Raw genomic sequence first — 12,500 nt, forward strand, 5'->3', positions numbered from 1 at the left:
GGGTCAGATCCCAGGGCCGTGATCTGAGACTGGTGGCCCCAGCACGGAGCTGCACCACAGAGACCGGTCATGTACTAATGCTCCTAGTTCAGTGGTGCTGATGGTAACTGTGTTGTTCTGAGAATTTCAAACTTAACCACAAAATGTTCAGGAAAAATTAAACACCCTTAAACGTTTTTAATATGGGAGCCAATGAGGCTGTTGGTGGTGTTGGTGGATCATCTGTGCGTCCTACGCCCAAACTATAACTCTGACAGCTTTACCAGAGGATTGTGAGGGAGAAGACTAATTTTCCTACGTTTCTATGTATAAATTATTTCTGTAGAGTGGAATTTGCGGCCTGGAGCGCAGTTTTCAAATTTATTTTTTGACAGTTTTTTCTCTCCCTCTACACTCTGGCGATGATGTCACACACTGTGACACGAACATTCCGTGCAATACACACCCATTATAATCTCAGAATTTCTCCAAAAATGATCATGGTCATTGAACAGGGATTGATAAAAAACTATATGACCTATCGAAACGTGGATTAATACACCGATACACAAGACTTGTGTCTACTGTTTAAAGTTTAAATGGAGTCTCTAGGTGAAATTATGCCGGAGAAGTAGACGTTTAAAAATCTCCAATTATTGTTCTTTTTCGCTCATTTTTTTTCGGCCGTCCCATTCATTTCAATGCAAAATTTTGGGCAGTTTTTCGCGAAAAATTCATATTCTGTAGAGAAAAGTAATAGCACACCGATCCCGATCAAACCGCACGTGTTGATATATAATTTGTCCTGCAACTCTTCAAGTTGTAGGACTAGTAGCGGGAAGAAATTGCGTCCGGAAGAGGAAGAAGAAGAAATCCACAGTATAACAGTAGTGCGATTGCCCCGAGGCCCTAATAAAAGCAAATAATGAAGGTATAGTGCAATAAGAGCTATTAGTGCATCAATAAGTGCTAGTGACAATTCTTCAAGGAGTAGAATTATGGTGTGGTCTAGGAGAGAAGATGCTCTCTGAAGGTCTTCAGGAGTTTTTTAAAGGTAGAGAGGGATGCCCCTGCTCTGGTAGGAACTGGTAGTGGTTCCACCAGCGGGGAACAAGAAGTGCAAAGAGTCTGGATTGCCTTGGACCACCACTTGGACCGGTGGTGAGGTAGCATATGTCTGAATCAGGTTCAGGTAGGTAGGAACAGTCCGGAGACGACTTTGTAGGCAGCATTAGAGATTTGAATTTGATGCTGCAACAGGTAGCCAGTGGAGCTCAATGAGCAGCGGTGGGACAGCGGTGACCTTTTAGGCTGGTTGTAGACCAGGAGCACCACGTTCTGGATCATCTGAAGCAGTTTTGTTGTGCAGGCTGGCAGCCTGTCAGGAGGTTTACAGTAGTCAAGTTTAGAGATGACAACTGCTTGTGTCAAGAGTTGAGTGGCATGTTGAGTTAGGTAAGGTCTGATTTTTATGATGTTGTAAAGTGCAAAGCGGCATGACCGGGTAACTGAGGCGACATGACTGGAAAAGGTGAGTTGGTCATCAATCATCACCCCTAAGTTTCTCACCACCTGGTGGGGGCAAGACACAGGGAGTCAATTTTGATGTTGATGCTGCTGAGCTAAACAGTGATTGGATGACTGTCAGACCAAAAGGTACATGCAACGTCAAATATTCTGCCCTTTCATAGTGGTCCCGCTACCTCCGGAGGCAGAACATTGGTGGGATCACTTGATCCCAGCATCCCACTTCTGGTGCATTCATAGTGCAGGCGAGACGTTACAGAGCTGTAAACGTCCTGACATGAAACGACGCTATGGAAAGGGCTGGTCTGATTGTCTGATTAGACTGGTGCTAAGGGACAAAAAGAGGCCTCATCAGACCTCCGAGACTGTAGTATGGTGGTCCTGAATCTGGGCCTCTTTTACACCGTCCTTTTTCTCTTTTACACCGTCCTTGTTCTTGCATCACCACTTCAGGGAGATGTGACCACAAATCCCCTTTTACATCTGTAAAAGTGAAATCCAAACAGTTTGTGTAACAGCTGTGGACTTGATGCCGAAGCATTTCCCAGAATACCTTCTGGCCCAGAACTCTGAAAGAGATCCTCCTTCGAGGCTGTAACCCCTTAAATTGCTCTAACCTAAACCTGAACCCTGTGTAACCTAAACCACAACACAACCCTTTAACTGGTTCATTCTGCTGGGAGCCTTGCAACACAGGAAGCATGCAACACACTGTAAAAAAGAAACTGTTGTTTTTACAGTAAAAAATTGGCAGCTGTGGTTGCCAGAACTTTACCGTAATAAATACGGTGCAACTTTTTGTAATATTACGGTAAAATGATATTAACACTGTTGATTTCCTGTTTAAGATCGTCAATTTTGTCCATATTTTACCGTAAAAAATAAAGTTTTTCCATCAAAAGAAACGCTGTCCTGACATATAATTGGCAAGAAAATACTTTATAAATGCATCCATTAAATATTACAGTATGTTTCTGTTAAAATATGGTGTTTAGTACATTTAACAGTGAGGAAAAAGTATTTTTACAAAAAATAAATGCAAAATTATGGCTTGTATATATATATATATTACAGTATATTTTTTGCTACAAACACAGTGCCAGTGTATTTTACAGTGGAGTAATGTATTTAAAAAAAAAATGAATGTAAAAAATACTGTTTTGGCTGATATATACATATATGGTGTTTCATTGTTACTGAAACTGAATTAACCCATTTATCATTTTACGGCCTTTTACTGTCAAATTTTAGCAGTTTTTCACCGTAAAATCTACAGACATTTTTTACAGTGCATGCTTGATGCAGCATCCACAGAGTGACTTGGAGAGAGACACTTATCTGGAGTTAGAGCATAAACAGCAGCCAGAGAGTGTGTTTATATGAGGAGGATTCATGTGACGGGACATGTGTCCATGTTTGACAGAACGAGGAGGCAGAGGGAAGGACAGTCCCACGCTGCAGGACCACTCTTCCTCCTCCTCAGGACTGTTTAGACTGCTGTAAGCAAACAGATCCCTCTGGCCCAGCAGGAGGCTGAAGACCAGCTCTCCTGGGCCCCACCGAGCTCTCTGCTACTTTACACTGAACTCTTCCAGATGATTGATAGACTCTCAGAGACTCACTGCTGCTCAGCTTCCATTCACCAGAGCTCCTGCTGATGGGGATCTCTGCTCATTAACCAGAGCACTGCACATGACAAATAACTGATTCAGCAGACAATCAGCTGCAAGTGCAAGGATGCAGCATGGATCAGTTATGTTTTGAATTAGCTGACTTCATGCTTCTGAAGTCTGATAGATAGATAGATAGATAGATAGATAGATAGATAGATGGATAGATAGATAGATAGATAGATAGATAGATAGATAGATAGATAGATAGATAGATAGATAGATAGATAGATGATAGATGGATAGATAGATAGATAGATAGATAGATAGATAGATAGATAGATGGATAGATGGATAGATGGATGGATAGATGGATGGATAGATGGATAGATAGATAGATGGATGGATAGATGGATAGATGGATAGATAGATAGATAGATAGATAGATAGATAGATAGATAGATAGATGGATAGATGGATAGATGGATAGATGGATGGATAGATGGATGGATAGATGGATAGATAGATAGATGGATGGATAGATGGATAGATGGATAGATAGATAGATAGATAGATAGATAGATAGATGGATAGATGGATGGATAGATGGATGGATAGATGGATAGATAGATAGATAGATGGATAGATGGATAGATGGATAGATAGATAGATAGATAGATAGATAGATTACTTTAGTCATCCCCGAAGGCGAGACCACCGGTGATCTGGCTAGGAGCCGGGGGACAGCGGAGCCCCCAGAGACCTTTCGCCTTTCAACTTTGGCTCTAAACTATTTAAAACACCGTCTACAGCTAAAGAGAGTTTCGCGTCTGCAGCAGCCATGTTGGATCCGTAAGAAAACTACAAGCTTCCGTCTGCCGAGTAGTACGCGTCATCGTCTCACCGTCCCTCCCCGCTCTGTGATTGGATCCTAAAACAGGGCTAAGAATGCTTCCTGGTTTCCAGACCCTTTCGCAGTTCGAAATTAAATCGAGCGCGCCAGGCAGTCTGGGTATACCCAGGTTAGGTTGGAACATAAATGGACTGGCTCCGGCTCAGCTCCTACTGCACCACAACAGTCCGGTACAAAGGCCACATCACCAAACTGCCATTCTACCCGAACTCATGAACAAGACCCCCCCTCCCCCCCCGAGGGACCAGTCCACAGTGACTCCTAATGTAGTCCAACAACTCCTCCTTCCAATCATCTGTTAGGCACAAACTTATAAAAGCAGAATTAGATTTGTGTGCAATAAAGAAGGAATCATGAGCCTGTGTGCTGTCAGAGGTTGACGTGCAGATTGAGCAGCATTAATTTGAGTATTGACTTGACTGTGAAATCGTTTCTCTGTGTGCAAATCCAAATATGTACTTCATCGCTCGCAAAATTACTTTGCTTCAGATATCTGTTTTGTTACTATTACACAATAAAGAACCAAGGTGGGACAGCTTACAGTCATTTGTTACACACTTGGGGGAAAGTTGAAGAGTTCAGCGTGGTGGTCTGAGGCCACAGCAGCTCAGAACACATTAGGATGTGCAGAGACCCGGGCCAAACTAAATACCAGCGCTGTTTTCCCTTCAGCCTGCTGTAGGCTCGGTGCTGCAAGAAGAGAAGATGAAAGATGCAGATAAAGAATTGGCACTTAATTTCTGGTGAAAGCGGAAGATGTTTGAGTCAGGATCTGGGGCCAGATTACAGCAAGTTAAACACCAGGCTGCAGTCCAGAAAGCAGGTTGAACAAACTGTGAACTTGACCCTGAATTCAAAGTCGGCTAACCCTGAGGTGGAAAATTCAGAGTTTTCAGTTCCAGAACAGTTGATCAGAGTAAAAAAAGTGAACTCTGAGTAGGTTAAACCTGACATAAAAAGCCTGATACTACAATTCACCATGGCAACCTGCCTGGCTAACACCAGACTAATCTCAAATGAGATATAGTCTAGTTAATTATAGTTCTCCGTAGAGGAGGTGTGGTTTACGATCCTCCGGAGCCGTTTATTGGACGCTTAGAATGTCTATCAAAGCGTCTGTAGGTAGCTCTTAGCCAATCAGATCAGTTATACCAGATGACGTAGTAGAGCAACAGAGATGGATGTTTGTTGTGTGTGTGTCTGTGAGAGAGTGTTGCTGCTGCTTTGCTTCTCCAGTTCTCGCTTTCTGCAAGATTATTTATTTTCACGCTTTATTCCCCCTCATGTCATTCAGCCACACATCCACTGATTTTATGGGCAATAAACAAGCTGCTGGGGGTCTCTGGGGGCTCCGCTGTCCCCCGATTCGGAGCCAGATCACCGGCTTTACGGTAGCGGGGCTATTAGCCGCTAGCAGCGCTAATAGTCTCGCTACCGCAGCTGAAAGCAGCATGGCTAATTATGTACAGAGTCTCCTCTGATCATAAACATAGCGATTGAGAACTAATGACATCGCTAACTTTGCGATGTCATTAGTGTCCGGCGCTTGTTGTAAACAGAGATCGCTAAGTGAACACCTCCTGCAGCAGCACATACACACTGTACTGCTGCAGAGCTAACTGTTAGCCTGTTAGCACATACACACTGTACTGCTACAGAGCTAACTGTTAGCCTGTTAGCACATACACACTGTACTGCTGCAGAGCTAACTTTTAGCCTGTTAGCACATACACACTGTACTGCTACAGAGCTAACTGTTAGCCTGTTAGCACATACACACTGTACTGCTACAGAGCTAACTGTAGCTAACTGCCGCTAACAAATCAAGCGACTCCAGCAAGCCGATGGATTTGTCTCCAGTCACTTTCTTGAAAAACAGTCGCTAAGGGCGCTAAATTTAGCAACAAAGACACTAAGTTGGCAACACTGCTTCGCCAGCTTTTACAAATGGCGTGTTGTTGTCGTGTAGAGTACTACGTCACATCCTGCTTAGTGATCTATCCAATCAGTAACCAGGCTGTTTTCAGGGGAGAATAAAGACCCTGCTCTTCTACAGGGACTAAAAAAGTCCCGACAAAAGCTGGCTCCGGACTGCTCATATATTTAAATTAGGGGCGTTTCTGCAAGTGAGACCCGCCTCATTCCGGGTATTGTCCTGCTGTTACCCGTTAGTGGAAACAGCTCTTATGAGTTGATTATGCTGCAGACGTGATCACAGTCAGTCCAACAGAAGCTGAGAAACAGTCAGATTTAATGCACTTTTAATGAAACTATTATGTGTTGGACCTTGAAGCATAAGCAGGCTGAGTGAGGGAGGCCCTCACAGTTATATTAGCGTTGCAGCACCTATCAATACTACTCTGCCATTTAAAGACATTAAACTCTGTAATTACACTAAGTGAAGTCATTTGTAAGATAAATAGAATGGGGCTCCATTAAAATGCCTCAGGAGCAGTTTGTGTGGGATGGATCTGATAAAGCGACTGCTTCTGTGTTTACACTATACTGTTTTCCAGCTCTGCATAAATGATCCAGAAAATGTCCTAATGAAAAATACAGGTGGGAAAGTCATTATGTATTCGGGGGGTCTCGCTACCACTTCATGCAGCAAGAAGTGCTCTATCTGTATCTGTGGGTGACCTGGAGAGAAAACATTCCCAGCTAATGAGCGCTCAGAGCAGCCAGCATGGCTGACTGAAGCCTAACTAACCTCCTCCTCTCCTCCTCCTCCTCCTCCTCCTCTCCTCCTCCTCCTCCTCCTCCTCCTCCTCCTCCCCTGGAGCCTGAGTGTAAATGAGGCAAGTCGCTGAGCATTATTCTATTACAGTATGAACACCTGATTATGGAGGCTTATAGCACAGTAAGATAACAGACGTAGCACACAGTGGACGAGGCCTTCAGGGACCTCGCTTGTTTAAGGAAACAAGAGAAAATCATTTATTGTCCAATCAGTTAAAGCCTCTGGCTGAAAGGTTATAATGTCATTACCCATGTTACCTGAGGGCTTTCACATCACCTTGATTTTCTCATACGCAGGGCTTGAAGACCTCCGGCGCGGTGCCGGAAATCCGGCTGGGGATTTTTTTTGGTGTTTTTTTTTTAAATAATTTTTTTTTCATCAAAAAAACAAAAACCCACCAAAAACCCTTAGTTAGTTAGATCTGGGTATGACCGGGGAGGGTAGCATTACGGTGGATAGCGTTTAGCCTGCCGGAGAAGAAGAAGGCGGCTCATCGGCGAGCTGCTTTAGACCCACGTCATTACTATTTCTAAAGAAAGTGACTGGAGACAAATCCAGCGACTCCTTCTTACTCTCTTCTTAACGACCCGCTAACGAGCCGTTAGCGGGTCGTTAAGAAGAGCCGCCATTAGCGGCAGTTAGCTCTGTAGCAGTACAGTGTGTATGTGCTAACAGGCTAACAGTTAGCTCTGTAGCAGTACAGTGTGTATGTGCTGCTGCTGCAGGAGAAACAGTGATCTGTTACAACAAGCACCGGACACTCTGGGCAGTTAGCGCGTACCGTTAATTCACGATCACTATGTTTATGATCAGCGGAGACACTGCATGATAATTAGCCATGCTGCTTTGTTTATGATCATTTGCTGTGCACAGTTAGCGACGGCGAAAACCAAACGCCACCTCCAGAGTCTCTGAATCGCTCTGGGGGCTAACTTGTAGTGGAGGCACACAGAGTGAGCGGACTTTTGAGAGGGCGTGGCCTGAGACTTTCCCGGTGGTAGTCGAAACACGGCTATACGGTCCGTGCGTGCGCTCTCCCACATTTCCACCGGGCGCTGAACGGCTCCGCCGCGGGTTTGCTCCGTCCTGCCCGGCGTCAGTTCCCACCGGGCGTGTAACGGCAGCTTAGAGAGCCAGCCGTATTTAACGATAACGAGAGAACACGCGATAATCCTGACCATACGGGAGACCGCGAGATCCCGTGATAAACTGTGTATAAGGTAAACAACAACAACAACAAACAGCTTACTTTGCTTCTCCGACGTGGAAGATCTGTTGATCTGACCATCTATCCTTATAGAAAGAATATGTTATGTCATCAGTGGCGGACTAAGGCACTTCCTCTTGTTTTCACCACTCTAGAGACACTTTAGTGAGCTTTTTCAACCATGGTTGGGACATCCATGGTTGAAAAAGCGCGCTAAAGTGCCTCTAGAGTGGTGAAAACAAGAGGAAGTGCCTCATTGGCTGCCCTTTACACGTGCAAAAAAGTATTTGGTGCCCTCTAGGGTGCCCCTTCATACAATAAATTATGATGATGTGTCCTCTAGCGCAAGAAAATTCAATAACGTGCCTTAATGAGAGCCCTTCTAGAGCCCTTTTTCCTGTTTGGTGCCTCCGTGGTTGAAAAAGCGCACGAAAGTGCCTCTAGAGTTGTTGAAAATGAGAGAAAGTGCCTTATTGGCTGCCCTTTACACATGAAAAAACTTGCCCTCTAGGGGTTGAAAAATGTTATGTGAGATGTTTGCTCTCACTTAGCTCTCAAAGTGCACAAAATAGATGCATTTTACTTAAAAATGTACAAATTTTCTCCCGGGAGGGCATGCCCCCGGACCCCCCAAGATGGTTTGGTTCAATACTTTTAATTGTCAGTACCAGATCATTAATATCCGACCCTCTGAGACCCTTTGATTGATTAATTGATTGATTGATTGATTGATTGCTGATCTGCTGCCAAGACGTAATGTTGATGTGGAGTTGTTTTAGGCTGCATGAACTGCGTATTGTTTTATTTTGAAAGGATTCTGTATTTTCATCTTGTTAACAAGAATGCCCCCCCCCCATGCATAAAAAAAATTCAGGCACAGGATTTTTTTCTGCTTCAAGCCCTGCATACACAATGTGAGGTGGCTGACATTAGCAGCACTTCATGGTCATGGGGCTCATCGGTTCAAAATACCATGCTGTTTTTCTTAAAACATGTTCTTAAAAAAACAGATAATAAATCTAATAAATCCAGACCAGGGGTTGGAAACCTTCACTAACCAAAGAGCCATTGTTGGCTATAAAAAGATTTTTTTTGGATGCTTAAAATGAAGATAAAACAGCCTTAATTTAAGAATTATTAGCCTACTAACATTACTCATAGGTCACAATGAGCAGTTATTAATATGGTTTTGTCAGAATGCAGTGAGGACTCAAGTGCAAATAAGAATCCTGGCTCATCAATCTAAAGCTAACCTGCCAGGGAAACTCAAAACTAGACTTGGATTTGGCTAAATGTAGATGTTAAGGTTCCGGCCGTAGACTTTCATGAGCTATGATTCACACTTAGTTGACTAAAATGTAAAAAGAAAATGTTTTACTGCCGTTAATAAACCACACATTTTTACAATTGAAGAATACAAATTGATTTGAGCCTACACCAAAGATAAATTAAAATGTAAATAAATAACTTATTATTTTGTATAATTTTTTGGTTTGCCTACCACTGGTCTAGACCATAATACTTTAGTCACAAAAAGTCATGAAGCAACTTGATATGTATGAAGAAAAATAAACAGGTGAAATAAACACACACTCACCTGACAGATTTTTATGTTTTTATTAAAATAAGAACCATGTGACTAAATAGATTTTTGCTGTGGGCGTTATAATGTGGGAAAAGCCAGTAAGTGAACATTAATTATGATAAGGCCACAGAATATAGTGGGAAGATCCTGGAATAAACATTAAACATTTTAGTATCATGACAACCTTCCTGTTTAGTGAGAAACTGAAAGGAGGATGGAGTATCTGTAGCTGGAAAAATGACGGGTTTTTTGCACAGAGCAAGGTACTGGATATTAACCGGGCGTTCCCGGTGGCACACCTGGTAGAGCGCGTACCACAGAGGCCCAGTCCTCGTAAGCGGGCGGCCCGGGTTCGAATCCGGCTCGGAGCCCTTTCCCGCATGTCTTCCCCTCTGTCTCCCCCTTTCACTCTCAATATCTCTCTCTCTCAATAAAGCTACAAAATGCCCAAAAAAATCTTTACAAAAATTTTTTTTTTCATGATTTCAAACAGTTGAGTTGCTTTTAGAAGTCATGTGGTGATGCCGACCTTGACTTCACTAATGTCCCAGAGTTTCCTGGCCGTGTCCTGGTCTGTGGCCTTGTCCAGCAGGTTCTGAGGCTGACAACCAGCGAAACACTTCCCCTGGACCCCGTCCACCTGGGGGCTGCAGGCCAGGTAGACGGAGGTCTGGGCTCCTTCCTCTGGGCTCTTAAACAGACCCCAGGACAGCAGGTTGAAGAGGGGCCGGGCCAGCAGCGGGACCTGGACATGTCTGCCCAGGTTAGTCCTCACTATTCCAGGCGTCAGAGCGTTGACCGTCACCCCGCTGCCCTGCAGCCGGCGGCCCAGCTCACAGGTGAACAGCAGGTTGGCCAGCTTGCTGCGGCTGTAGGCGAACGCCTTGTCGTAGCTCTGCTCGCTGTCCAGGTCCTCAAAGTTAATGTGTCCGTGCTTGTAGAGTCTGGAGGAGACCACCACGATCCGGCTGGGCGCAGACCGCTTCAGCAGCTCCAGCAGCAGGTGTGTGAGCAGGAAGTGGCCCAGGTGGTTCACGCCAAACTGCATCTCAAAGCCGTCTTCTGTTTTAGTGTACGGACACTGGTAGACGCCAGCGTTGTTGATCAGAACGTCTAGCCGAGGCTCCTCCTGCTCACACACACACACACACACACACACACACACACACACACACACACACACACACACACACACACACACACACACACACACACACAAGGAGATGAGAACATATACTTTTACAACGGGACTGTTAAATACTTAAAGTACCCACATTACTTTGAGTTTGACTCGGTAAAAAGTGACAAAAACATTAGCGTCTGCTGTACAGTTTGCGTGGGAAGAAAACTTTTATCTACAGCGAAAAATTCCGCCTCAAATCTGAGCAAGCAGCTAGCAAGCTGGCACAGGATGTGAAACTGATTGAGACAACCCTGGATCCCCCCACTGACATGACCGCTGGGCATCCAAACCTCCCACAGCCCTAAACCTCCTGCTAAACAGGTGAAATAGATTTAGGAGTGACAGGACTTAGTGCCGCTGAACTGAAGAAGCTCGTCGCTGGATATATTGTCGAGGACATATTACCCATTTCAACTGGAGACTCTAAATCATTCCAACGCATCGTAGAAAAAATTTGCAGAAATATACACTACTGGTCAAAAGTTTTAGAATACTCCAACTTTTCCAGAATTTTATTGAAAATGATGCAGTTTAATGTCTCAGTGTACTCTGAAATTAATGCATGTAACAAATAAACAACTGAAGTTAAAAAATAAATCAGAGAATCAGTTTAGAAAGGAAAATGTATTCTAAACTGTTGACTCATTAACAGATAGAACAGCTGAACACACTCAATGGAAACCAAATATTCTTCAGAAAGTTCTTCCCAACTCTGTTGCAGAAGTTCCCTTAAATGTGGAGCAACTTGTAGGTTGTAAGTGATCAAGAAAAGTTGGGACACCTGTAGGAATTGGTAGCAACTTAGCAACTTTCAAGGCTTGATCAACCTCCGTTGCTGCAGAACTGCTTTAAGTTGTTAACCCATTTCTTGTTCCCTGAAAAAGGCCTACTTGTATAATTCTGAAATGTACATTATTTTCCAGTTTTGGTTAAGCTTACCTTTTTTTATTTACCTCTGGCAGTTCACCACTTACCTTTGGACCCTTTCAAGCTGTTCATTTGACTTGAACTGCTTGAATTTCAATAAAAACCTGGAAAAATTGGGCTGTTCTAAAACTTTTGACCGGTAGTGTAAGTTAACAGCAGACAGATTTGATTTATTTTATTAAAATATGCTGGATGCATTTAATGTAATTTTTGCTTGATGCAATGTGCATAAAGTTAAAAGATTGAAACTAATAAAAACCAGTTTTGAAAAAGAGACTTTCATTTGATTCAATGTATGTGATGGAATATGCAGAAAGAATAGAATCAGGCTGAAGGGTCTGTTGCTTTATAGTGTGTATCATGTTTTTGAAAAGTAATTAAGTAAAAGTAATTAAAGTAACTCATTACTTTTGAAAATAAGTAATCAGTAAAGTAACTAGATTACTTTCTTGGAGAAGTAATCAGTAACTAATTACTATTTCTAAGTAACTTGGCCAACACCGGTACTGAATGACACACATTACAATTAAATAATGACTTAATGACTAGATTATAATTAGAATATATTAAAAATAACAGCTTTTTTCTCCCTAACAGACCGACACATTGCCGTAGCTTATTAACATTAATATATTCCACTGAGCTGCATCTGTTTTACTAAAATATCAAAAACAATTCAACTGTTTTCCCATTAACATCTAATAATACAGGCTTCTACTGCTGAAATTGCACTTATATACAGTACCGGTCAAAAGTTTTAGAACACTCCAATTTTTCCAGTTTTTTATTGAAATTCAAGCAGTTCAAGTCAAATGAACAGCTTGAAAGG

At 43.0% G+C, this 12,500-nt stretch overlaps 1 protein-coding gene across 1 annotated transcript in view; it reads right to left on the minus strand.

Annotated features, from left to right (window-relative positions):
* Positions 1–10,068: 10,068 nt before the first annotated feature.
* The window catches only part of rdh14a (retinol dehydrogenase 14a), a 3,429-nt gene continuing 997 nt past the window's right edge, over positions 10,069–12,500 (minus strand). The window contains exon 2 of the mRNA XM_059353652.1: positions 10,069–10,690. Coding sequence (XP_059209635.1) covers positions 10,073–10,690 — 618 coding nt within the window. The 3' untranslated portion in view covers positions 10,069–10,072. The remainder of the gene's footprint in view (positions 10,691–12,500) is intronic.

Source organism: Centropristis striata, chromosome 16, assembly GCF_030273125.1.
Source record: "Centropristis striata isolate RG_2023a ecotype Rhode Island chromosome 16, C.striata_1.0, whole genome shotgun sequence".
Classification (NCBI taxonomy): domain Eukaryota; kingdom Metazoa; phylum Chordata; class Actinopteri; order Perciformes; family Serranidae; genus Centropristis; species Centropristis striata.